The following is a 25477-nucleotide window of genomic DNA, read 5'->3' on the forward strand; positions in this document are numbered from 1 at the left end:
TTTACTTTCAGTCGTTTGGTTTTTTTCTTTCTATTTTATTGAAACATTATGTTAAACATTATTGTGTTTAGCGGCACTTTTTTGTTGTTGTGTTTTTTCGGTTCACTTGTTGCTTTTTTTGTTTTTTTTTTCTGTTTTCCTTCGCGCCGTTTGGGTGTCCAATGATAGTTGTTTTAATAGGTTTTTATGGTCGAAATATCATCGTCACCCGGAGCTTGGAAATGTCTTCATTATTGGTTTGACGGTTTGATTACCGGTTTTGCAGTTTCGGCTTCGAAACTTTGCCGATCATGGGAAGAAGTGACCTAACGATTCATTAATTCATGCTGCTTCTGCCCGGGCTTTTGGGAAAATAAATTGTGAGCATTCGATTACGTTATGAGTGTTTTGCATTATTTAGCTTTGTGCGATTTTTTTTTCAACTTGTTTCTTACTCAATACTGTAGATTTCAATTGAATAATATTGGTTACTGGTGTTATTTTTCTACGGATTTTTTGCTTTACTTTCAGAAGCCGCCCATCAGCGATTAGGTTAGTTTGTGAAGAGAAACAAAACACAAAGTCTACATTAAAGCTTCAAGTTACAACCTCCCGTTTGTCTTTCGACGAAAGAAATGGAACCAAACTGATATGAATTGGATACATTGAATTGTCCGATGAGAAAAGACCTTTCTCGGTTAGCAGAGCAAAAGTAAAATACCACCTGAATTACAGCACAAAATTTAGAAATTACGTACACAATTCAATTATTCGCTAACAATCAAGCTAACACGGAACGGAAGCTTGTAGATGCTACAGATTTTTTTACCCACATATATTACTTCTTGATATCTATCAACAAAGAAAACTTAAGTAATGTAATACATAAAAAGCTACAGAAGAGTCGACAACTAGAAACGGATTGCCCAGCGATTCTACAATTTTGATACAAAAAGAATACAAAAAAAACTTCCTAATTAGGAGAAAAAGCTATAAATGTAAATACATAATTTTTTTTACCTTACTTACAAAGATACACAGAACAGTATAAATGTTACGTTTGATTGATGATATAATAAACGATTACGCGTCTCTCATCGTAAAGCTTGTGAATAATAATTGAACGAATTAGTCACCTTTTAGAACAGGTGTGAAGAAACTTTTCTTCCTCTTTATATTCCTTACGATACGAACTGCATCGACTGCAGTTCCGTGAAATTTCAAGCTAGGTAGAGTAGTCTAAATAATTGGTTTAGTATCTCGTCTCCAATTACGATGAGTTCGTTGAACTAGAATTTGATCCTTGGCTCGACACAGACGGCCACCTTCACTTTGTGCTTCCAGTTGGATTCGATGGAACCAAATTTACAACCTAACCTTTAGCGATTCCATTCGCTGAATGATTCGTCGACGGAGTTCCGCGTATCTGTGGGATGAAAATTATACATTAGACAATGAAAAACTTCTTTTGTGTTTTCCAGAACTCACTTTGATCTTATTCGGAACAGTTCCCGCTGTTCTTCTTCGTGGTATCGCTCCAGGATGGCGCGGCACTCCGGGATCGAGAGATTCAGAAACTGGGCCACTTCGCTGCTGCACTCCGGAAGGAAAATGAATTGAAAAATCAACAAATATTCAGAACACGTTAGTGATTTAAAGAAAGGGTAAAACAAACATGTAAGATAAATTTCAACTTTCAGTTTCCTGATTTTAATCTTGTACGTTCGTTTTTTTTTTTTTTTTTTTTTTGAGATAATGTATTTTCCGTTAAACCTAATTAGATATAGATTCAATTGTCTGATTGATGAATTTCTAATGAATATACAAATAATTTTAATAGTTTCAAAAGTTCAATTTTTTTTTTGGTAAATATTATTCCTCTGAATTAAAGTATCAACTTGATAATTAATCGTTTCTTAAAACATTAATATTCTGTTACTTCTTATCATTGTTTTCATCAACTTTTTAGTGGACTTTTCGAGGCACTTTTTTCAATTTCTTTCTTTTTGTTTAAGCTGATTCTTCTTTTTTTTGTTTGTATTTTGTTCAGTTTCATCTATGTTAGTTTTTTTATTTTCAAAATAATATTGTTCAATAACTTTTTTGATTTTATTATTTAATATTATTTTTTAAGATTTTAAATTTTCTGTTTTATTATTCGTTCTTAAGTTCATTCTTAATGTTTTTAATATTATATTCTGTTTCTTTTTATTATATTTCCAGTTGTTTTGATTATTTTTTTTCAGGTAATTTTTATTTTTTTTTTCTGCTGTTTTCATTTTATTTTCTGTTGTTTTTAAATTCAGATTTTGTTGTTTTTTATTTAATTTTCAAATGTTTTTCATTTTGGTCCCTGTTTGTTAATTCTGTTTTTATTTTTTTCTGTTTTTTTTTTTCATTTTAATTTCTGTTCGATTTTATTTAATATTCTGTTGTTTTTATTTTTAATTATATTTTCCCTGGTTTTTATTTCATTTTCTGCTGTTTTCTATTGTATAAACTGTCGTTTTTTGTTTTATTTTCTGTTGGTTTGTTTTTTGTTATTTTTTATTTCAATTTCTTTTCTTTTTATTCTGTTTTTTTAATGTTATTTTCAGATTTTTTATTTTCTGTTGTTTTTTATTTTATTTTCGGTTTTTTCAGTTGCTTTTTATTTAATTTTCTGTGTTTTTTTATGTTTTTATTTATTTATTTTTTAATTTTTTTTGTTGTTTTTTAATTTTATTTTTGGTTGTTTTTTAAATTTTTTTTCTGTTGGTTTTTAATTTATTTTTTGTTGTTTCTTTCGAATATATTCTGTTTTTTTTTCTTAACATTTTCTGGTGGTTTTTTTTATTTCTGTTTTCTGTTTTTTCACAATGTTTTTTCTTATTTTTTATTATTTCCTGTTTTTTTTTCATTTTATTTCCTGTTGTTTTAATTTTTATAACTGTTGTTATTTGTTATATTTTCTGTTGTATCGTTTTTTGATGATTTTGTTGATATAAATTTTATTTTCTGTTCTTTTGTTGTTTATTTTCTGTTTTTTTTTTTGAATTTTATTTTTCTTAGTTTTTATTTTATTTTCTGTTGTATTCTATTTAAATACTGTTGTTTTTTATTTTGTTTTTAATTTTTAATATTATTTTTAGTTATTTTCATTTTATTTTCTGCTGTTTTAAATTTATTTTTGTTTTATTTCCTGCTGTTTAACATTTCATTTTATCTTGTTTTACAATTAATTTTCTGTTATTTTTTATTTTGTTTTCTGTTTGTTTTTCTATATTATATTCTGTTGTTTTTATTTTATTTTCTGTTGTGTCTAATTGTTGTTTTTTTTTTTATTTAATTTTTTGTTGTTTTTTTTGTTTTCAGTTTTTTTTCATTTTATTTTCTTTTGTTTTTTTTTTATTTTAATTTGTTGTTTTTTATTTTTTTTCTCTTGTTTTTTATTTTATTTTCTGTTGTTTTCTTCATTTCATTTTCTGTTGTTTTTTATTCTAAATACTGCATGTTTATTTCCATGTTTTTTTCCTATTGTTTCATTTTTTTTGTTGTTGTTTTTTTATTTTATGTTCTGTGTTTTTTTTATTTTTTCTGTGGGTTTCTTTGTTTTTTTTGTGTTTTTTTTATTTTCTGTTTTTTTTTCATTTTATTTTCTATTGTTTTTCATCTTATTTTCTGTTGTGTTTAATTTGGTTTTTTAATTGTTTTTTTTTTGTTTTATTTTCTGTTGTTTTCATTTTGTTTTCTGTTGTTTTTTTTTTATTTTCTGTTGTTTTTTTTTTATTTTATTTTCTGTTAATTTTTAATTTCGTTTTCTGCTGTATTTTATTTTATATTGGTTTTTTATTTTATATACTGTTGTTATTTCTTTCATTTTTTGTTGTTTTTCATTTTATTTTCTGTTGCTTTTCATTTAATTTTCTGTTGTTTTTAATTTTTATTTTTGCAGTTTTTTTTTAATTTTATTTTTTATCATTTTTTTACTTTGATTTCTGTTATTTTTTCATTTCATTCTCTGTTGTTTTTTCATTATATTTCATCTTGTTCTCTAGTTTATAAATTGTTGTTACCTGTTTTATTTTTTGTTGTTCTTATTTTTTTCTGTTATTTTTTATTTCATATCCTTTTGTTTGTTGTTTTTTATTACATTTTATCATGTTCTTTTTTTTAATTTTCTGTTATTTTTTCATTGTATTTTCTCTTTTTTTAATTTTATTTTCTGTTGTTTACTTTATTATATACTTTTGTTATTTGTTTTATTTTGTTGTTGAATTTTTTTTGTTTTCAATTTTATTTTTAATTGATTTTAATTCTATTTTCTGTTGTTTTACATTTATTTTGTGTTTTGTTTTTATTTTGTTGTTTTTTATTTGATTTGTTGTTGTTATATATTTTATTTTCTGTTTTTTTTTCTGTTATTTGTTTATTTTATTTTCACTTGTATTTTTCCCTTCTCTTTTTTCTCTTGTTTTTTTTTTTATTTTTTTCCACTTATTTTTTTTTCCTCTTGTTTTATTTTATTTTCTGTTATTTTTTAATTTAATTTCTATAGTTTTTCCATTTTGGTTTCTTTGAAATCATATTTTAAGTTCTGTTTTTTTATTTATTTGTATATTTTCTGTTGTATTTTATCTAGTTTCCGCTGTTTTTTATTTTATTTTATTTACTGTTGTTTATTTGTTTTATTTTCTCTTGTTTTTATTATTTTTTTCTTGCCTTTCATTTTATTTTCTCTTATTTTTTATTCTATATTCTCTTGTTTTTTATTTCATATTCTCTTGTTATTTGATTTTGATTTCTGTATTTTTTTATATTTTCTCTTGTTTTCTAGTGTATAAATTGTTTTTATTTGTTTTATTTTTCGTGTTTTTTCTGTTGTTTTTTATTCTGTTTATTTTTTTGTTTAATTTACTAATATTTTTTCATTATATTTTCTGTTGCTTTAAATTTGATTTTCGGTTGTTTTTTTACATAGGGGAGAATGAGGATACTTGATCCCTGGGGATACTTGATTCCTTAGCTATATCTCGAAACTGGAATGTCTTACAAAGATCAAATGTTCTAGAAAAATGTGCCAAAATGAGCAATATAACAATGCTTGTAGTTTGAAAAATTTTAACAAAATAATTGTTTGAGTAATTGAACTTTGTTTGAAAAATTTCACAAAATGTAACTTGAAGATCTTTTTTCATCACTTTGAAATGTTTCTTACATGAGAAAATTATGAAAAAAATATTTATTCCAATGTATCAATCGTTCGAGCATAAAATGAACTTCATAATGCCATATTTTCAAAGCAATGGAAAACTCTCGACTTTTTTCAGAAAAAGTTTTCTAAAATGTTGATTATGGGTACAATTGATCCCCTAGAATTGGGTACAATTGATCCCCTTTCCAAACGGCATATTCTTCTTCCGAATTGATCGTTATGATTGCTGATTACGAAATTACTAATATTTATCCAAAAACTAATATTTAACAAACAATTGTCCGAAAAAAAGAGCAAAAATAATTAATTTTCTTTTAATTATAAAAAATAGCGCCTTTAAGTATGCAATGATATTAGCGTTGAGACAAAGTTATAGAATTTTCTTCTTATGTCTGCTATAAATTGTAAAATGAGAACAAACATGACCAAAATAGTCAATTAACATTCTATCTTGGGGTTTTGTTTGATTTTTATACAAGGATTAGGGCTTCCTGAATAAAAGATCAAGTCTCCTTCAATAGGGGATCAAGTCTCCCCTAACTTCAGAAAAATCGCAATTTTTTTACTCCCACGAAAATGCTTCTAGTTCATCAACGGGTTCAAGTATCGTTCTAATTTTTTGAGCACAGAAACTTGAAGTTACAAGCTGTCAGAAAATGTCAAAGACGGCGAGTTGCTAATTTTTTCCAAAAAGATATGGTGAAAATAAGAAAAGGGGATCAAGTATCCCCACTCTCCCCTACTGTTGTCGTTTGTTTTATTTTCTGTTGTTAAATTTTTGGTTGTTTTTAATTTTATTCTCTGTTTTTTTATTTTGTTGTTTTTTTTTTAAATTGTTGTTATTCGTTTTATTTTGTGTTCTGTTGTTTTTATTTCATTTTCTGTTGTTTTTTATTTTGTTTTTTGTTGTTTTTTATTATATTTTCTCATGTTTTTTATTCTTTTTTCTGTTATTTTTTCTATTTTCTGTTGCTTTTTATTTTATTTTTTGTGGTTTTCTTTTTTATATACTGTTATTTTTTGTTTTATTTGTTGTTGTTAAATTTTTGGTTGTTTTTTAATTTTATTTTCTGTTGTTTTTATATTGTTGTTTATCATTGAATTGTTTGTTGAATTTTTTCTTTTGTTTTATTTTCTGTTGCTTTTAATTCTTTTTGTTGTTTTATGTTGCTTTTCATTTTATTATATGGTCTCGACACGAATGCCATAAGGATGGTAAAGTGTCGTTAATAAAACTTATATATATTATATATTTTATTATATGGTGTTCTTCATTTTACTTTCTGTCCCTTCTCAATTTTATTTTCGGTTGTATTAATTTTTTTATTTTCTGTTCTATTCTATTTTATTTTCTGTTGGTTTTCATTTTATTTCTGTTATTTTTCATTTTATTTTCTGTAGTTTTTTATTCCGTTTTTTGCTGGTTTTTTTATATTATTTTCTGTTGTTTTTTCTGTTCTATTTTCTGTTGTTCTCTATTTGATTTTCTAATATTTTTGTCAATTGATTATTTATCTGCAGTATTTTTCAAAAAATATATTTGAAAAGATATTTCATAAGTCTTTATTCTAGTTTTAAACTTTTTTGTTTTATATTTTTTTTCATCTGTTACCTATATCCTTGTTTAGTATATTTTGTCCATTTTTTATTTGTTTCAAATTTTTTGTTTAAGATAAACTTTAGCTCTAACAGATTATATGGATTTTCATTCTAAATTTCGAATTCTGATGCTCGACCTGTTATCCGAATTATATTTAATATAATTCCAGTTTATATAATTCCACTTGTTTTATCCTTTCTCATTTTAAGTTACCAAATTACGAATTGCAAGTCTAAACATAGATTTTACATTGTCACATTTGTATTCTAAATTTTGAAAAAATCCCTGAAGTTGTCCCACAAGTTTTGTAAACGTTTCTGCAGTCTGCCTTTCTTACCTTATTTCCGGGGTCTGCTGCCCATCCATCAGAAACAGCTTGGCAATGTCCTCGTGCGGTCCCAGGATGACCCGATTCACCAGCGGATAATCATCTTCTTTGAGTTTCTTCTGCTCCCCGTTGTCCTTGATGACGAAGAGCGCAAAATTCTCGGCCCTGCTCTCCACTTTGTATTTTTCCAGGAGTAGGGTGATGACCTTAGATTAAAAATGTCTCTTAAGAATCAGTGCTTGGGTAAATTTAAGGAAAAGTCTTACCTCCTGGGTGTTAACCAACGAAGTGACCCAAACGTTCATCTGCGATCCGTAGGGTGGAGTGAAGAACGAAGTTTCCCTGTTGTAGAAATGTCCGTTGATCGAACAGCGTCGCTTCAGCTTGGTCCGGGACCGACGATTTCCGGAGCGTCGCTTGATGGCGGTGGAGCCCGTTTTGGGTGGCTTCCTCAGCACCACTCCATCTTCCCCTTCGGTCGTTGTGGTGGCCGTCGTTGTGGTCAAACTAACCGTCGTTATACTTTCGTCCGTCGTCGGACTAAGAATCTCACCCGCGGTTCCGTTTATGGGTGATTGTAAAAGTTCCCCATTGACTGGTCCTCGTCCATTCAGGGGAGGCTCATCATAACAATCCATCCGGATGTGAATCGAAGTTTGAGGCCGATCCGAAGGTTTCAGCGTTTCCGTTCCCTCTTCGTCTTCGCTGTCCATAAAGCTGTTGCCCGAGTAGTTGTTGCCTTGAGATTTCGAACGGAGCAATCCCCGGTCTCCGGTCCAGCTGTCGGTGTCCGTCCCAGGGGAGGTAACCGAATCCGACTGGTGCCGTTGATACGCTATCTGAGTACGAGATCCGCCACTGGTTTCTCCATTCTGTTTTTTCGGTACTTTGGCTGGCGACGACACCGAGAGATTGTCCGGATGCTTCAGAGTACCGTCATTGATCACGTGGAATGAATCTGAAATTTGAAATTGATAAGGTCAATAATCACAGTAGCAACAGCATGTTTTAAAATAATAAATATTTTTTTCTGCTCAACAAAGTAAGCCAAGACAGTTCCAACATTCGATAAAATATTTCGACCAAGAAAACAGGAAAAACTCAACCAAAAAAATTAACCAAATCTCCCGTGACTTTTTCTTCCGGAAATCCGACAAAAAATGCCCTGCAAAAAACCGTGCTGTGGACAAGTAGGATGTGGTGCCTGTACCTGTGGCGGAACCTGTTCCGGTGGTATTGCCCCGTGTGGTCCTTGCTGTAGTCCCTGCCCGGGGCCGGTGCGCTGTGAACCGTTGAGTCAACCGATCCCGGCTGTCACCTACAGCTTCGTCTTCCGGCATGCCAAGTTTGATCACACCATGCGGCTGAGGAATGCAGGATTCTACGATTGATAAAGCAAGGGAAGGAACTCCACCGAATTGGATATGGTTTCAAGCAACCGGCTATAGATATGGTTAACAGTATTCAGCAATAAAGCATTGTACAGCCGGATTTTTACTTGTTTTATTTATCGCCAAATGATCCACAATAACATTGTCATAGTTTTCAAATTATCCACTGGGGTGGTTTTCTTCGCAGAAGTCGAGCCAAGAAACATGGCCACTAAAAAAGCTGAAGTCAAACGGAAATCTTTGATCGTCCAAGACCGAAGTTATAGAAGGTTGTTAGGCATTGAATCCTTTGATAGGTCGTTTTACGGGTGCCATAGAACGGCGTCGGACCAAAGTTATGGAAAATCACCTAGCCAAAGCCATTTGAAAGGGCATTGTGCTGAGGCCATGGAAGAACATTGTCATTGAGAAGTCATCGGTTCTAAGCCAAAAAAGGTAGTGTGTTCGTTAAACCAAAGGTCGTCGAGACACTAGGAAGTTGTCGATCCGAAAAGATCAATGTTGTCGAACCGTCAAGCCGAAAGAAGGTTTTTGACGAGTGAGCCAGATAATCTTTTTTTCAGGAATTTACCACACCATGGCATTCTTCCCTTCGAGCCAGATGACTGCCCTAACAGAAACAGCATTCTTTGTCAAGGCCTGTGCAGCCTGGTGTTTCACTGGGTTTGTGAAGAATGTTGCAGAGCCCTCAAAAATGCCGCTTTTCGTCGCCCTCTGGGCTGCCACGAATCTATTATCGCGGACATGTGGATGAATCAGGCTTCCTTAGGCGCAGATGTGAAGTCGGAAGTTGCGAGGACCAACCTGAAGCCGGTAAAAATTTTTCAACGTTCGTCCCAACACCAACCCATCCCCTCGCATCCCTGCACAATGGCCTAGCCTAGCTACTCCCACACATACTTCCACGCTCAGATCAATATCCTTCAAAGTTGGAGTGGATCCTAAGCTGGAAGACATTGCCCTTTCCCCGAAGACTTGGCCATCGGGAATCCTATTGCGTGAATTCGAGGATTTTGGATCAGTGCCGCATCAGTGATCGCCACTACTGCTGGTTCACCATATATGGACAACGGGTCTTCCATAGCCTCGGCATCAAGCAACCGCACCGTCCGAACAGGGTTCATCATGGGTTTTAGCTGCGGGACGCAATGTAGTTAGCAGTAAGATGACTTCCGAGCCCTTCAACTCAGTCGCGCTGATTACTGCCATCGTCATCAGTCGTCCCGGCCCTGAACTCGATTGTGGCGACGAGGTTCTCCAGCCTGCTTTAATAGGCAAGAATTTTTCAAATCTGGGAACTTTACCTGCGCGTGACCTAACCTCACCTTCCAACAGCTCCTGTGCCAACGCTGCTTTGTGCAAATCAGACGCTTCTGACGGGATTCCATCACCGGGGCACACCGAACAAGGCATTACGGATACCTCGGAGCCCTTCGACTCAGTCGTTCTAGTCCCAGCCAGCGGCATCATTCGTCCCGGCCCTGAGTTCGATTGCGGCGATGAGGCTCTCCAGCCTGCAGCGACGGGCAAGTATTTTTTATATTTGGGAACTTTCCAACAGTGTGACGAAATCTTGGATTCCGGTCGCCCCAACGTTGCTGAATTCTATCCGCACCACTCCGCCTCTAACGAGCTTGTACGCGCCACCGCTTCTTCATGGGTTTCTTCGCCGGGACGCACCGAACTAGGCTCTTCGGAAACCCCTGAGCCCTTCGACTCAGTCGCGCTGATTTCTACAAGCGTCATCAGTCGTCCCGGCCCTGAGTTCGATTGTGGCGACGGGTGCTCCAGCCTTTCCTCTCAGGCCAGTATCCATATCGAGTTGACCTTCATTTCCGTGATGGACCTTCCCGTTCCAGTGTGAAACGACACGATCTGCCAGCTGGGAAAAGCGATCATCTCAAACCTTTACTACCAAAACGTTGGTGGTATCAACTCCTACGTTAGCGATTATCTGCTAGCCTCTTCATGCTTGCTCTGGATCGCCCCTGATTGCATGGATCGAGAGCATCAGATATTTCTCGATGAATAAAAACCGTACACACTCATTCTCAAAGACATCACAAATAGTGGACTGTATTTTTACCGAACTTAAACTAATTACAAAACTGAACTTCCGACAAATACTGACATTGGTCTATCTAGACCTCCGACTGACCACTTAGGCCTCTGACTCTGGCCCCAAGGCCTCCGAAAATACCGTTCTTGCTCCGATGATGGTTGGATGGGAAAAGAGGTCGAGCTTAGGACACAATTTTGGTCGACCTTTGGGAAAAACCTCTTCGTGTCCGAGGAAAACCCGAATGTTTTTGGCGCGCATTACATCCGTTAATGCGCTCAGCATCGCCATGTTGCTACTGGGCCTTTTTCGTTATTAGGGTGGTTCAGTGGTTCGTTCGTTCCAGAACAATGCTCCTGCTACGATACTATCGCTTTAACCGAAACCTGGCTGAACGATAGAACCCTGTCTAGTCGAGTCTTCAGCTCAGACTACCCTGTGTTCCGTTGTGATAGAGGTCCCAACAACAGCACGAAATCCACAGGTGGCGGAGTTCTGATTGCTATCCGATCCACTATTTCAGTCATCCCCATCTACGACGAATCATGGAACGATCAAGAATTTGTATGGACCCGCATCGATCTAGGCACAAAAAACTCTGCGTTGGGGTTGTGTATCTGCCTCCTGATCATACTATAAATGCATCATTTGCTGATTCCTTTTCCAGCGGGCTTTCTAAATTGTGTTCTCTCACGCTCCAATTGGCTAAGATTGAATACGCTCCTACGCCCTCGGTCAAGGTTGTTCCTCATCACCCGGTTCTGCTGTTTTCACTCGATATTCCTGGAGCTGTTGCCCCCATCGAAAAACCTGGTCAATTCTATCTTGACTTCAAGAACGCCGATTTCGTCGCTGATTCACAAACGCTCGACGCTATCAACTGGGAATCTGAACTGGAATCTTCAGATCTAAACGCTGCAGCTATGAAATTTCCCCATATCATCAATTGCCTCATCGATCGTCACGTACCGAAACGCTCATCAGTTTCTAACCTACGAGCTCCTTGGATAACGGAAGAACTGCGACAAATAAAAAGGCTTAATAATAAAGCTCTCCGTTATTACACTAGGCACAAAACTCTCCGCGCTAAAAATGAGTATTGCAAACTAAACTCAGCTTACAAAAAACTATGCTCGCTCACGCTGCTACCAGAGCTACTTAATTCGGATACAGCGAGGTTTCAAAACAAAACCCAAATCATTTTGGCAGTACATCAAGGACCAGCAGAAAGAATCCGACCTAAAATTTGTAATCTCTTCGCTGACAAATTCCGTAGTATATTTGACTCAAACTCAATATCCTCGGACCAAGTCACCAGTGCGGCTTGTAACGTTCTTCATTTGAACACATGGCTTAATCAAATTGTTGTAGGTAGACGATGGTATTATTTTGAAAGCGACCGCAAAGCTGAAACACAGCCTTTCCGCAGGACTAGATGGCATACCAGCTACCTTCTTGAAGCGATATATATCACATATGATGATACCTTTAAAAATAATCTTCCAAGTTTCACTCGATGAGTCTGCGTTCCCATCCATATGGAAAGAGTACTTGTTTCCGGTGCACAAAAAAGGGGACAGACGAAATGTGAACAACGTGGCATTTCTGCCTTATGTGCAATTGCCAAATTGTTCAAGCTGGTTGTATTGGAACCCATTTTGTCGTATTGCAAGCGCTATTTTTCAAATGAACAACATGGATTTATGCCTAAGCGCTATACGACTACAAACCTGTTGACATTCACGTCTACTGTGCAAGACAGTTTTGCCATGGGATCTCAAACCGATGTCATCTACACTGACCTGTCAGCTACTTTCGAAAAGGTGACTCATGATAAAGCCATCGCCAAACTCGATCGTATTGATATCTCCAGTCTTAGTCCAACTCGTATTATGGAGTGCATCGAGTAAATCGTCGTGCGCATTTAACTCGGAAAAAGTAAAGAATCTTACCTTACAATCGTCCCAAAGTTTCTCCAATTTGTAAATATACGGTCGAACTATAACCGGTGCCTATCGACGCGATTCCATCCGTTAGAAAAAGCGAAATACCCGGAAAAATAATTTCGCTTCTATTCCGAAAAAAAAGCCATTGTTCGCGATTGTATAAGCGGAGTTGTACCCACTGGCACATTCTACCTTCAACTCACCGGACCCATCTCATCATGACCTCAAGGAGCCAAACCACCAAGCGAAATAAGCCAGACAATAGCGGGGTAGCCGATGAGCCAGAAGAGATGTCCATCTCCCAATTAGCTGAGCTGTTGATGGAAAAAATGGAGCGGACAAAGACCGAAATCTCAAAGCAGTTCAAAGAGGAGATGTTGGTAATGAAAACTGAAATCAAAACAGAGATCGATCTCATACGCTCGGGTTTACAACAAACGATCACCGATCTCAGCATCTCAGTCTCACGCAATACAGAAAGCATACAATTGAACACCGAGAGTATTGCACGGTCCTCGTGTACCAACGATCTGCTGATGAGAGGAATCCCGTTCGTCCAGGGAGAAAACCTTTACAAGTATTTTGAGAAACTGTGTGATCATCTTGGATATGCTGGGATGGTGCCCCTAGTCGACATGAGACGCCTGTCGAGAGCCACTATGGTAGCTGGGAAGGCATATATAGTGATGATCCAATTTGCGATCACCAACCAGAGGAACGATTTTTACTCCAGGTATCTCAAAACTAGGACGCTCACGCTCGAGATCATCGGGTTCAACAATAAGGATCGGATCTATGTGAACGAGAATCTCTCACCCGCCGCTCGGTCACTCAACATAAAAGCTCTTAATCTCAAGCGAGAGAAAAAGCTTGCATCCGTTTATACTAAAAACGGTGTGGTGTTCGTGAAGAAAATATCCGAGAACGAAGGTACACCGATCTCATCAGAGGATGAGCTCAATCGCCTGCTGCAATAATAACCTCTCCTAAAAAGATATCTCTCTCCTTTGACTCCCATCCTGATCTTCCTTGGTGACTCCCCTCCTGAAAGCTACAAAACAAATCAAACCTTTCCGTACAAACGCTCTCCGTCCTACCAATCCATCCCTGAAGTTATCCCGTGACTCCTCTCCTAAAAGTTACAAACAGTAAACAAACCTTTCCTCACAAGTGCTCTCTGTCCTTCCAATCCATCCTTAAGCTATCCCGTGACTCCCCTCCTAAAAGCTATAAAAAGTAAACAAACCTATCCATACAAGTGCTCTCCGTCCTTCCAATCCATCCCTAAGCTATCCCGTGACTCCCCTCCTAAAAGTCAAGAAAAACAAACCTTTTCCAACAAGCGCTCTCTCTCCTTCCAATCCATCCCGAAATTTTCCTCTGACTCCAATTCCTAAAAGTATGTTGCTGATCAGAATGCTGTCGTCGAGGGATGTTCCTGTCTTAGAATGCTGCTTTGGCGCTTTCATCGATAAGCTAGTTGCTGCTGATCGTGACTATCAAACTGCTACAAAACCGAAAAATGCTTTTTTCGAGTTAAGCTGCACTCGTTTTTTTACGAAAAATTGTTTGTTCAGAAACACGTTTTAGTTTTATTGATCATTGCTTCACTAAATGTGCGTTTTTTGATAATGGCTAACTTCAATAACCAAAACAACACCCTGACAGATATGTGCATACCAGGAATCGTAATGAAATCATCTTTCGAATCTAAAAAATTATCGATCTGTATGCTTAATATGCAAAGTATTTGTGCCAAAAACATGACTAAATTTGACGAATACAAACAAATATTGCTAGTTTCATCAGTTGATGTTGCTGGGGTATGTGAAACTTGGCTTAATCATACTAAAGATATGGGTCTAATAACCATCGACGGATATTCTACTTTTAGAAGTGATCGTATAGGTAAAACCGGAGGTGGGCTTATTCTTTACGTGAAAAAATGTTACAAAAGTAAACTCATTGAATCAAATTTCATAGTTAGGAATTCCCATACGTTTGAATTTATGTTTGTTGAGCTAACCCTTTCTAATAAAAAAATTCTTATTGGATTGTTTTACAACCATCCCACCATAGATTGTGCAGAAATGATTCACGATGAAGTTCTAAAATACGAAGGTAGTTATGACGACATAATTCTAACAGGAGATTTCAACACTAATCTTATGAACCAAAATAGTAAAACCGAAAGATTTTGTAATGTGCTCACGGAAATCGGTATGTACAACGTCGGGACCGAACCAACTTTTTTCCATCACCACGGAGCTTCACAACTCGACTTGCTTATTACAAGCCGGCAGAATTCTGTTATTCGTTTTGGTCAAATAAGTGTTCCTAATGCTTCTAATCACGACTTGATATACGCTTCATTCAACTACGATACAGAAATTAAAAACGACACCTTTTTCTATAGAGATTATAAACGGTTGGATCCAAGCATCTTTTTTCAAGAATTTAATCGAATAGATTGGTCTCATTTTTATGCTCTCTCCGACACGAACGACATCGTAGAAATGTTCAACAACAATATTACGCGATTGCATGTTACTTGTGTTCCATTGCGGAAGCATAACTCTAGTAGAAGAAAATACAACCCATGGTTTAATTCAAATTTACAATTGGCATTTATCGACCGCGATCGCGCTTACGCTAAATGGAAGCTAACTAAAGCCGATAAAGATCTAGTATTTTTCAAAAGACTTCGAAATCTAGCAAACAAGAAAATTATGCAAGCAAAACGCGATTACTACAACAATAAATTCAGTCAGAACTTGTCACCCAAAGAATTTTGGAATCAACTTGAAAACATTGGTTTATCGAAACGCAAATCTTGTTCGGAAAACAATTTTCATCCAAACGAAATCAATCAGAAATTTCATGAAAGCTTCACAGTAGATCAAGTTCAAGCCCATAACTACTATGTGTGTGTGTGTGTGATCCATCCAACGACCCCCTGAGCTGGCAGGTATGTTATGCAAAGGAGCTAATATTAATCTATTCGATTAATATTGTTCAATTGCGGGTGCTGGCGGTGTTAGCTCTATTGAAATTCCAGAAACCCATTTCAGAATGACAGAGACCTAGCTGCACATTCCGAGGTAACTTTCCTTGTCAATAAGCCCCGCCTAATCATAGCCGCATGACCAAATGGGTCATGTAATTATGATTAGACTTCCCATATTTTATTGTTGGCATATCCAAGTAAAAACATTATACAATTGCCTAATTGTATAAAATCAGTACTCTAATATTCCCAATAAAAAATGGACGTGTATTTAGTTTATATTTTGCTTGATTTATGATGTTTATTATATTATGGATACTAATAAATATTGCTTGGGAAAGGAGAAAAAAAAAATTAAATATAACGAGGTATAAATGCTTGGTGGAAAAACTTACATTTTTGCTGAAAAAAGTTGATTATTTTGTTATTTTTTTCGTGAGTTCGTCATTAGCAGAATTACACTAAACAGAAAATAACAAACGCAAAATTACAAAATAGTGAAAAAAAACTAAAAAAATAATTATAGAAATATAATAATATCTAATAATAATTAGAACCCACAGTATGGTATGATTATATAGTATGATTCGAATAACCAAATAGCACCACGCGGTTTGTGGATGCCTGTTTTTTTCTGGTGGACAGCTGGAATAAATTATAAAGTTATAGAACAAAATTAAAAATCAGCTAACTTAATGAGCAATGTCTATCATGCTTCTCAATAGATGAATGAAAGGCATGTTAAATGAGTCAACCTGAAAACCACAAAAATAATATTAATTATAATAATAATAGTAAATATTTAAATGGATTTCTTTTCCATCAGTTTCGGGTAGAAAACTCGTAAACTCGTCCTCTAGAATTGAAAAGTTTATTATTTTTTTAAGGATATACCCCTGACCATTATTCGAGCAACATGGATCAAGAGAATATTCAATATGAATTGAATGATTCAAATGTTATATCTTTAATAATATATTAGAAACTAATAATATTAGCTTCTAATAGTAGAATGTACCTAAATGTGAATTATTGATGATAAATAATGATTACACTAAGGTTTTTAAGGCGGCTGGATTTGTTCAGTACTTCTGAAACGGCTTTATTTTGCATGCTTTTTTTTGCCATCTGTACGGTTCTTCTACGCGGCTCTCGCGAATCAACACGTTTTTCGAGCGAAAATATTTAAGTCTTTTACGTTATCAACGGATTTCATACCGCGTAAAAAACCTTAGTTTACTAGATGTAATAAAAAAAAAACAATTATAGTAAAGAATTTTCATGGGAGTTACAAAAAAAAATTGGAATAAAAATGAATATTGTGTATAATAAAAATGCATCTTTTCGGATATGTGATACGTTAAAAAAAAATACATTCCTGGATGAACTCCGAGAAATTGCTGTAAACAAGTGAGAAATTTTTGCTCTACAATTATAATTTGTTACATAAATATCCAAAATAAACGATGCTGAAATAGTTATGCTTTTATGTAAATATAATAAATGTCGTGTTTAAAATATTTGTTTTGTTAAGTTGCTCTTGCCTATGCCAGTTCATCTGGAAACATAATGAACAGAATTATGTTATTTCTAATAATGATGTCCTATAATAACTTATTTGTAAACAGCAGTTGATTTGTTCTTGTTAGGTGAAAGCTGTTTCGAACAGTCGACCAAATATTTGACTAAATTTTCCTAAAAGATAGATAACGTGATTTATTAAAATATTCAGTAGGATTGATTACTACTTACAATTTGCAGGTTTGATTCATATCAATATCTTCATATTTCACGATCATTAAAACAATTTAGTACGAGAGAGCTGTAGGGGAACTGTTCAAATGTATTTGTTCAGGTCACACAAGAGAAATTTCTATCTCTTTCAATATAACATAGGTGCGAAAAAAATCCATTATCAGAATGGAAAATCTATTGCTCTCTATTATACCTATGTTTTAAAATCAATGATAAGAAAGGATTTTTCAACATTTAACTCGAAAACTGATCCCCAAAAAACTGAAAATCATAATTCATTCCACTGAGGGATGAATGACATCCAGATATTAAAATCCCAAAGATCAAATAAATTTAAAAAAAAAATCATTTCATTTAATTATTTATTTTTAAGATTAAGAACTGCTGCCTCAGGCGAAAGAAAACAGTTCAAACTCGCATGTAATATCCCTGTCAACTTCGATAACGAAATATTCATTTAAGCCTTGTGAGTAAACGAGATGGCACCAAATTTCATTTCTTTCTAATTTGGCCGGCCTTACCAGAAAACATACACTATCTGACTAATGCAAATATTTTACTCACCAGATGGCAGTATGCATTTTACGAACTGGAAATTTTTACCAGGGTAACCAGTATCCTCGAAAATAAACGTTTAGAGATATGTCATGTCCCGATAAATGCTTAACACACTGTAAATGAATTATTATCAACACTCATTTAAGATGAGATCTTTTACAGATCCGATCTATGTGTGATCGTGTTCGAAAGATCAATAAACGATCATTCTGATCTCAGCCATGACTAGATACGGAGCCGATTATAAGCGTGTTTTATTTTCTACCGGAAACTCTAATTCCATTGGTTTTATTTGAAGTGTTTAATTGAATTGTGAACTATAAGGTGGACATAACAAGATAGAATTCCGTTTCTTGGAAAGAAACTAAATAACATTATTAATATCTCAAACGAACAATAAAATTCCAAATAAGATACAAATATTATATCCACGCACTAACATTCTAAAATTTGGATTTTTTGTAACGCGTAGATGTAAGAATAAACACTACGTCCATTTGTTCAACACAATAACCAAATGAAATAACTAAATACAAATTCTGATAATAATTCTGAAATGTACTTATCTTGTTTGGCGATATCCATTCCGTTTATCCATCGATGCGTCATTTGAATTTTTGAAGCGAAAAATCGATTGAGAACACTAATTCAATGGTAACCCTAGAGTTAGCTAGGATCACAACCTCCTATTAGAGCTATTCTAACGCCATCTCTGGTGATTTTCATCGCGCTTTTTTCGATGCTTTAGAGGAGCATCATTGCGTCATCCTGAGACCAATTTTTTTCAACTTTGAACACAAATTACACAAAACTTTTCGAATTATATTCTTTAACTATACACTCACTACAATCACGATCACTTCAATTACTGATTTAGTAATACAACACTAATTTAAACTCGCTGGTAGTGGAATAAATACAATTCGGAATGATGTCGAAGATAAACGCGTTTATCACCATGCAGTGATGCTAGTTTTTTTTTCATCAAGTTCAAGCCCATAACTACTACCATTCAAATTCAACAGGTTTTAAATTCAATAATATCGAAGAATATGACATCATCAACGCCGTTTATGAAGTTAAATCTAATGCCGTAGGTATGGATGATATACCCATAAAGTTTATAAAACTTATTTTACCAGTTATCATAAATCACTTATCATTCATTTTCAATAGTATAATAAATACATCAATATATCCAAAAGCCTGGAAATTATCCAAAATTATCCCTTTTAAGAAAAAAACTAACTTATCTTCGCTATCGAATTTACGTCCAATTAGCATATTGAGTGCCCTATCAAAAGTTTTCGAACGAATAATGAAAAAACAAATAAGCACGTATTTAAATCTCAACAACTTAATAACAGAGCATCAATCTGGATATAGACCAGGACATAGTACAAAAACAGCCATGCTTAAAATATGCAATGATGTTTCAAAATCCATAGATGAAGGCCACAAAGTTCTTATGGTGCTGCTCGATTGCTCGAAGGCATTCGATACAATTTCTCATAAAACACTCTGTAGAAAATTAAACACGAATTTCGATTTTCAGCCAACGGCTATTGAATTGATTCATTCATATCTAAAGGATCGGGAGCAAGCAGTGTTTAGCAATGAAAGTTTTTCTAGTTTTTTACCAGTTAATTCTGGAGTGCCTCAAGGATCCGTGTTAGGCCCTATATTATTCACTATGTATATAAACGATTTACCAAGCATTGTAAAATATTGCACCATTCATTTGTTTGCTGACGATATTCAGCTGTATATTAATTGTAAAAACCAAAGCATGGTCGAAACCGGTCAGTTAATGAACCTAGATTTGCAAGCTATAAATACGTGGGCGAAAAATCATCTGATGACGTTGAATGCATCCAAATCAAATGCCCTTTTGATAACACGAACTGTATGCACAAATAAGCCTTTCTTACAACTAGGAGATAATGAAATAGTTTTTTCAAACAAGGTTACAAGCTTAGGATTTATCGTTGACAGTCGATTCGACTGGGATAACCACGTATTGAACCAATGCGGTAAAATTTATGGCGTGCTTAGAAACATAAAGCTTAAGTCAAGTTTCCTAAACCAGAACGTCAAATTAAAACTTTTTAAAACATTCATTTTACCATATTTTATTGCGTGTGATTTCCTACTGCCTACAATTTCTGCAAGAGCTCTCGACAGAATAAAAATCGCGCTTAATTGTTGCGTTCGTTTCGTCTTTAACCTATCCCGTTTAGATCGAGTTACTCATTTGCAACACAAGTTATTAGGATATTCGTTTTACAATTTTATTAAAGTTCGGTCATGTCTTATGTTTCATAAAATCATCACCAATAAATGTCCTTCATATCTTTTCAATATACTCCAACCCTTCAACGGCACTAGGACGCGAAATTATGTGATCCCCAATCATACAACGTCTTTTTATAACTGCACATTTTTTGTCAAAGGTGTTGTTCTTTGGAATTTACTACCAAACCCAATGAAAAATATTCCTAATTTAAGCACATTTAGAAAGCAATGTTCAACGTTATTTAACTAGAAGAAATGTTAATTGTGGACAAAACCAATCATTCTCTAAGAGATTTAAATGAAAGTAACAAGTGCATTCCATCAATACGATTACGCCGCTGTGGCAAAATGAAAAGACAATTGTCTTACGCTACTTTTGAATACAAATAAACTAAACTAAACTAAACTAAACTATCTGGAATGGTTCCGCAGCTAACTGGTTGGACGAAAACTCATTGTTCGAATAGGTGAATTATTTTCCAGTCAATTCTTTGCCAAATCCGGAGTGCCTCAAGGAAGTCATCTATGACCAATAATATTCCTGACGTGCTGTTGCTTCTTGATGGTCCAAAACTAGCGTATGCTGACGATCTGAAACTGTATCGCCGCATCAACGGTCCTGAGGATGTAAACTTCCTACAGAGCCAGTTCAACCGCTTCGCCTCTTGGTGTGGTGCCAATTGCCTTCCCTTGGATCGTAGTAAATGCGCAGTAATTCGTTTTCCCGCAAGCGGCTTCCGTTATCAGCCATTTATCATCTAGGAAACGAGGCTATCGCTCGAGTCGAACAAGTGAAACATCTTGGCGTGATTCTTGACGCACTGTTGAATTTCAAGATTCACTCTAACTATATCGTCGAAAAAGCCTAAAAATGCTCCAATATGTCCCATCTAAGCAAATCGTGATTTTGATAGCATTACCAAGATTCTCCAGGCAGTAAATTCTATCAATACGTTTCTGTCCGCAATCCCTACACATTTCTGGGTTTTCTGGGTGGTTAGACTAATCGACTGTCCCTGTAGACAGTGTTAAGAATGCTTTGGATGGTGTGACCCTTAATTAAAAATATTTTTCACTTAATAAAGTGTTAATTCGTTTTAATCAAAGTCAAAAGAATTAAAAAAAAACAAAGAAAAATCTGATGATTTTTTTTTAATAAAATAAATAAACCCCGACTACAGTCCATTGTTTCAACTAATTTAATCTTTTAAAGTTTTTCCGTACAGCAGCTCAACGGTTTCCCATCCATGAAGAACTTATGCTGACACATGGACGGCGTAAAACACGATCTATGATCGTGTAGCGACTCCCGCTTGATGAGCTTTCCGATGCGGCCCACCTTGTCTCGGTACTCGGTTATCAGCTTCGTATCCTGGTATGGTCTCTCGGGCCAGTGCCCGGACTGAATGTAGCCCCGTGGGATTTTGGTAATCTTTTGGATTGATCTATCCGGATATTTTCCTAGACAGGCATGGGCCGGTCCACCCGGCGGACACAGCTGACAAGTGCAGAGACCTCCTGCGCAGTTGACACACCCGGAACAGTTGGTTCCGTTGCATTCTCGAATGTAGAATTTGTTGTCTTCCGGGCGTACTCCAAGCGGGTATTCTTGGAGATGGGCGTAATCGATTTGGTATGTGGACTTGAGTGGGGATCGTCCGGATTGCGTCATCCATGCATTTTCAGCATCTAGCTTAGCGTGAACTTCCGGGTGGCTATTGCAGAGATTTTGCAGGAACCGATTGGTACCACACTCGGTTGGGGGATTTATATGGACGACCGGTTCCGGGGGAACGGCTGGAGTCGTGCATATTATCGCCGGGGTGAAACAAGTCGGGCTCAGGTTGTTGGGTTCGCTAAGTTTCTTAAGGGTCAATTCTCTGTTACTCTCGGGCCGGGTGTAATCGGACGAGTAGGTCGTCGAGAAGAACATTGGCTGCTTCGGGGCGGACATTTTATTTTTTTATAGGATTTTATTTTTTACTAGGACCGAAAATTTTGACAAGCTATGGTTGCGAAAACCAGAACTGAATGGCCTACTATTAACGAAAAAAGAAAACTGTTTTTACTTACCCGTAATATTTCCTTGTGGCAGTGAAAACACGTGTCGGCACTGTTCATCGGACAGACTTCGGTTCAGGACCGAGTCGTTGTACAGCTTGAGCGAATCGTTGATACGTGCCGGATCGATCGGTTGATTCAGCTTCAGCGTTCCATCGGTCGTTCCCAAATCGGCTGCTCCATTTATGAACTCCTGACTCATTTGCATTTTGAACGCTTCGAAATCGTGAGACCGGAGTGTTCCTTCCGGGGTTCGGAAATCGTCATCCGTCCCATTCAGGGTGGTGGCTGTGGTAGTTTTGTTACTATCCGTCGACGACGAATTGGTGACGGTTTGAGGAGTCAACGTTTTATAGTCCGTTTCGGTTATCGATTCTGAAATTTCACTCTGATCGGCTTGGCCATCGTGCTGTGAGGTCATTGGCGAAGGCATCGTTCGGTACAGTTTCTCGTTTTCGTCCACCTTTCGCTCGACCTGCAGCAAATCGTCGATTTCGTCCCAGTCCAGCTGTTTGACGTCTAACTTTGGTGGCAGCGTTACGTATTTATTATTGCTTGATCCTCCATTCGCGACATGACTTGGAGAAGTTTCCTTGGAATTTTCGCCGGAATTCGGTTTGGACGAGCTTATCGAATTGATGTCGGAGGAAATGCTCAACGTGTCATAGGAAATGCTTTCGGAAATCGTGGTCGTATCGTTGCCACCTTCGGTCAAACTCGAACTCATCGGATCGCTCCGATCCGGATTTAAATTTTCTTTGTCTTCCAGATCCATCTGATTCAGAGCTGACGTCATCGAAACCGGTTGACTGTACCGGTAAGAATTCCTTTTCCTCACCGTCACAACCGTTCTCTGATCATCATCTTCCTTCAAGTGAATGATCCCTTGGACGCCCCAATAGATCCGCAATGCTCCCTCCAACACCAGCCGTCCATTAACCTCCCTGCTCCGAATTTCCTGACTTTTACTATTCGTGAATTGATTGAACGCTTTGATTTTGGCCTCCAGATGAGGTCTCGGTATGGCGGGACTAGCTGGCGATCGTAGAACAGCCTGTTTCTTGAGCTCCGGCTGTCCGAAGCTTTTGTGCGACTCGACCCGGGTGCCGTGACCGAACAGCTGCGGTCCAAACAGGGCCCCATAGCACGGCACGTGGCAGTACGGGACACCTTTGTGCTGTTGAGGGACGAAAGAGAAAGAAAACGAGAGAGATCAGTTGATACATTTTCATTACTTTTTGTCTAGATTTCTATAGTCCCATTTTAAGACTTTCCTTGTGCTTCCCAAACCAATTTTTTCTCTTTTAATTGCGTCATCCACATTTTTTACGAAACTATGGTTAAATGGGTTAAATAGATACTCCTTTGTTTCCATTGAAGATCTCATACCCAAGTTTGATGATCGCATCAAAACTGAAGTAGAATCACTACATTCAAAATAACATATAACACCCACCAGATTTGCACAAGTCGAAAAACCTAAATTTCCAAAATCATCCGAAAGATAAATTGATAATGTATCACTGAGGCACCTTATATCTCAGGAACTACTAAATCTATTATTACAAACCATTGATTTACTAAAAGTCTCAAGATTTTTTTTTTGTTGAACGTATTTTGAGCTAATTATCAAAATGTTGGAGAAACTTTTTTGTTGAATACTCTTTTTTTTAAGTCAAACTGATTTTGCAACCTACCTACAGGGCGTATAATCTTACTTTTTGTATAATTTAATTTTATTTTTTAACTCCAGCAAAATTGAAGCTGCTGTAGGCAATTACAGTTTTTATTCATACGACTTTTCAAATAAACGCCTGAATCTATATTATAAAACTGACTTTTAAGAGCTATGACAAAAGACCAAAAAATAAACGCCTGTGTGTATGCAATTAATTATTTGGAATCTTGAGATAGGCTAAATGACGAAATCAAATTGAAGAAATTTTGCTGACAAGTTGAAATTGGTTGAGTTAAATGTTGGTAACAACAATTCGATTGTAGGTGTAATATATGCGGCTACAATCCCCATTTTTGTAAGCAATATTAAAATTAATAACCTAACCAATCAACCTTATCAAGATTTGCCGAGTTCCCCACTGGGTATACCGATTGTTGTTATCTCGTCAAACAAATCATTTGGCGTATACAGAGAAACACAGCGAGAAGAATCATCTCACGCGTTTTATTTTGCGGCTCAGCTTAGACAGCTTACTTGACTTGACAATGTGTTTACAACAATCTTGGTAGGTACGCGATTTGTTCTCGGTTTAGATTTGTTATTTGAATAACACCGATTTGTTTTACTCGGTCTCTGTGCCTGTTTTTGTTGCTTTTGCCTCACTTCTCGTCTTCATGGACAAATATGCGTTTCTAGATGTTCTCGTCGAACGCATCAGCATACGCGAGCGATTTTTGAACACGACTTAGAAATTTAAGCTACCCGTCGTCAATTTGCGTATTTGATTGGAATATTAATGAAGTTGTCTTCTTGTGTCGCCTGTCTAATTTTGGTCATCGAACAATATGGATATGTTTGGGTTCAGTCGAAAGCAAAGAAGCAAACTTACTTCGGCATGCTGACCAGGGTTAAGCCGTTTGCCACATTCCTCACACCGGAGACATTCCGGGTGCCAATCGTAACCCAGTGATTGTTTGCGTTCGGCTGTAAACAAAGAAAAAAATAGCTATTTAAAAAAAAATCTATTGAGAATGTTTTTAAAAGTTTTACCAAAGAAAACCGGCTTTCCACACTTGTGACACTTCCACATTCTTGCTAATACAGCGGCAGAAATGTGGTTCCCCAATCCGTAATCTGTCGTTGGAAACTTTCTCGGACAATTCTTTCATGCGCTCCAGCCACGGTCCTCGATTTGAGTGAATCGATCCTTGCGGATAATTTCAAACAGACAAATCCCACAACGAAGCAACAGAATTCCCAACACACAAAACAGAAAAATTCAGCTAAGCTCGAAATAAAAAATTCCAAAAAACGCCCCTGCTCCGGAGAAAATTATTATCACTACGAGAAGAAATTATTTTCCTGCTGGCAAAGGACATTGCACTTTCGCTGGTTTGCCACTATCACATCGTTCGAATACCAACATTGACGGGCGCCTCGCGACGAAAATCAACCGAATCTACGACACCAAACGCGAAACCCGAAACAAAAACCCGAATAAAACCGTCTAAATTAATGGGAAATATCTTCGATAGAACGGAAGCACCAAGACGATTCCTAGCACTTGAGATTTTTTTTTGTTCGACGACCTTTTATTTTGCGACGACGACGACCAGGGGTGTCAGG

At 36.0% G+C, this 25477-nt stretch overlaps 1 protein-coding gene across 2 annotated transcripts; it reads right to left on the reverse strand.

Moving 5' to 3' along the window:
- Positions 1-383: 383 nt before the first annotated feature.
- LOC129756148 (uncharacterized) lies at positions 384-25464 on the reverse strand. 2 transcript variants are annotated; one of them, XM_055752941.1, is made up of 8 exons: positions 24902-25464; positions 24741-24835; positions 22186-23350; positions 7368-8059; positions 7111-7307; positions 1468-1572; positions 1339-1405; positions 384-1300 (listed from the first exon to the last, which is right to left on the reverse strand). In XM_055752941.1, exons 1-7 carry the CDS (start codon positions 24939-24941, stop codon positions 1345-1347), a joined length of 2355 nt encoding a protein of 784 aa, XP_055608916.1. In that variant the 5' UTR covers positions 24942-25464; the 3' UTR covers positions 384-1300; positions 1339-1344. The 2 variants fall into 2 exon arrangements, with proteins under 2 accessions (XP_055608916.1, XP_055608908.1); XM_055752933.1 differs by having other exon boundaries at positions 384-1405.
- Positions 25465-25477: the final 13 nt, after the last annotated feature.

This window comes from Uranotaenia lowii, chromosome 1 (genome assembly GCF_029784155.1).
Source record: "Uranotaenia lowii strain MFRU-FL chromosome 1, ASM2978415v1, whole genome shotgun sequence".
Taxonomy (NCBI): Eukaryota; Metazoa; Arthropoda; class Insecta; order Diptera; family Culicidae; genus Uranotaenia; species Uranotaenia lowii.

Bases quoted from the DNA above. Each gene is read 5' to 3' on its own strand.
- LOC129756148 (XM_055752941.1), bottom strand. From the start codon at position 24,941: ATGTGGAAGTGTCACAAGTGTGGAAAGCCGGTTTTCTTTG. The intron at 23,351-24,740 runs GTAAGTTTGCTT...GTCCCTCAACAG, and splicing joins ACCCTGGTCAGCATGCCGAA to CACAAAGGTGTCCCGTACTG. The intron at 7,308-7,367 runs GTAAGACTTTTC...TTTTAATCTAAG, and splicing joins CGTTGGTTAACACCCAGGAG to GTCATCACCCTACTCCTGGA.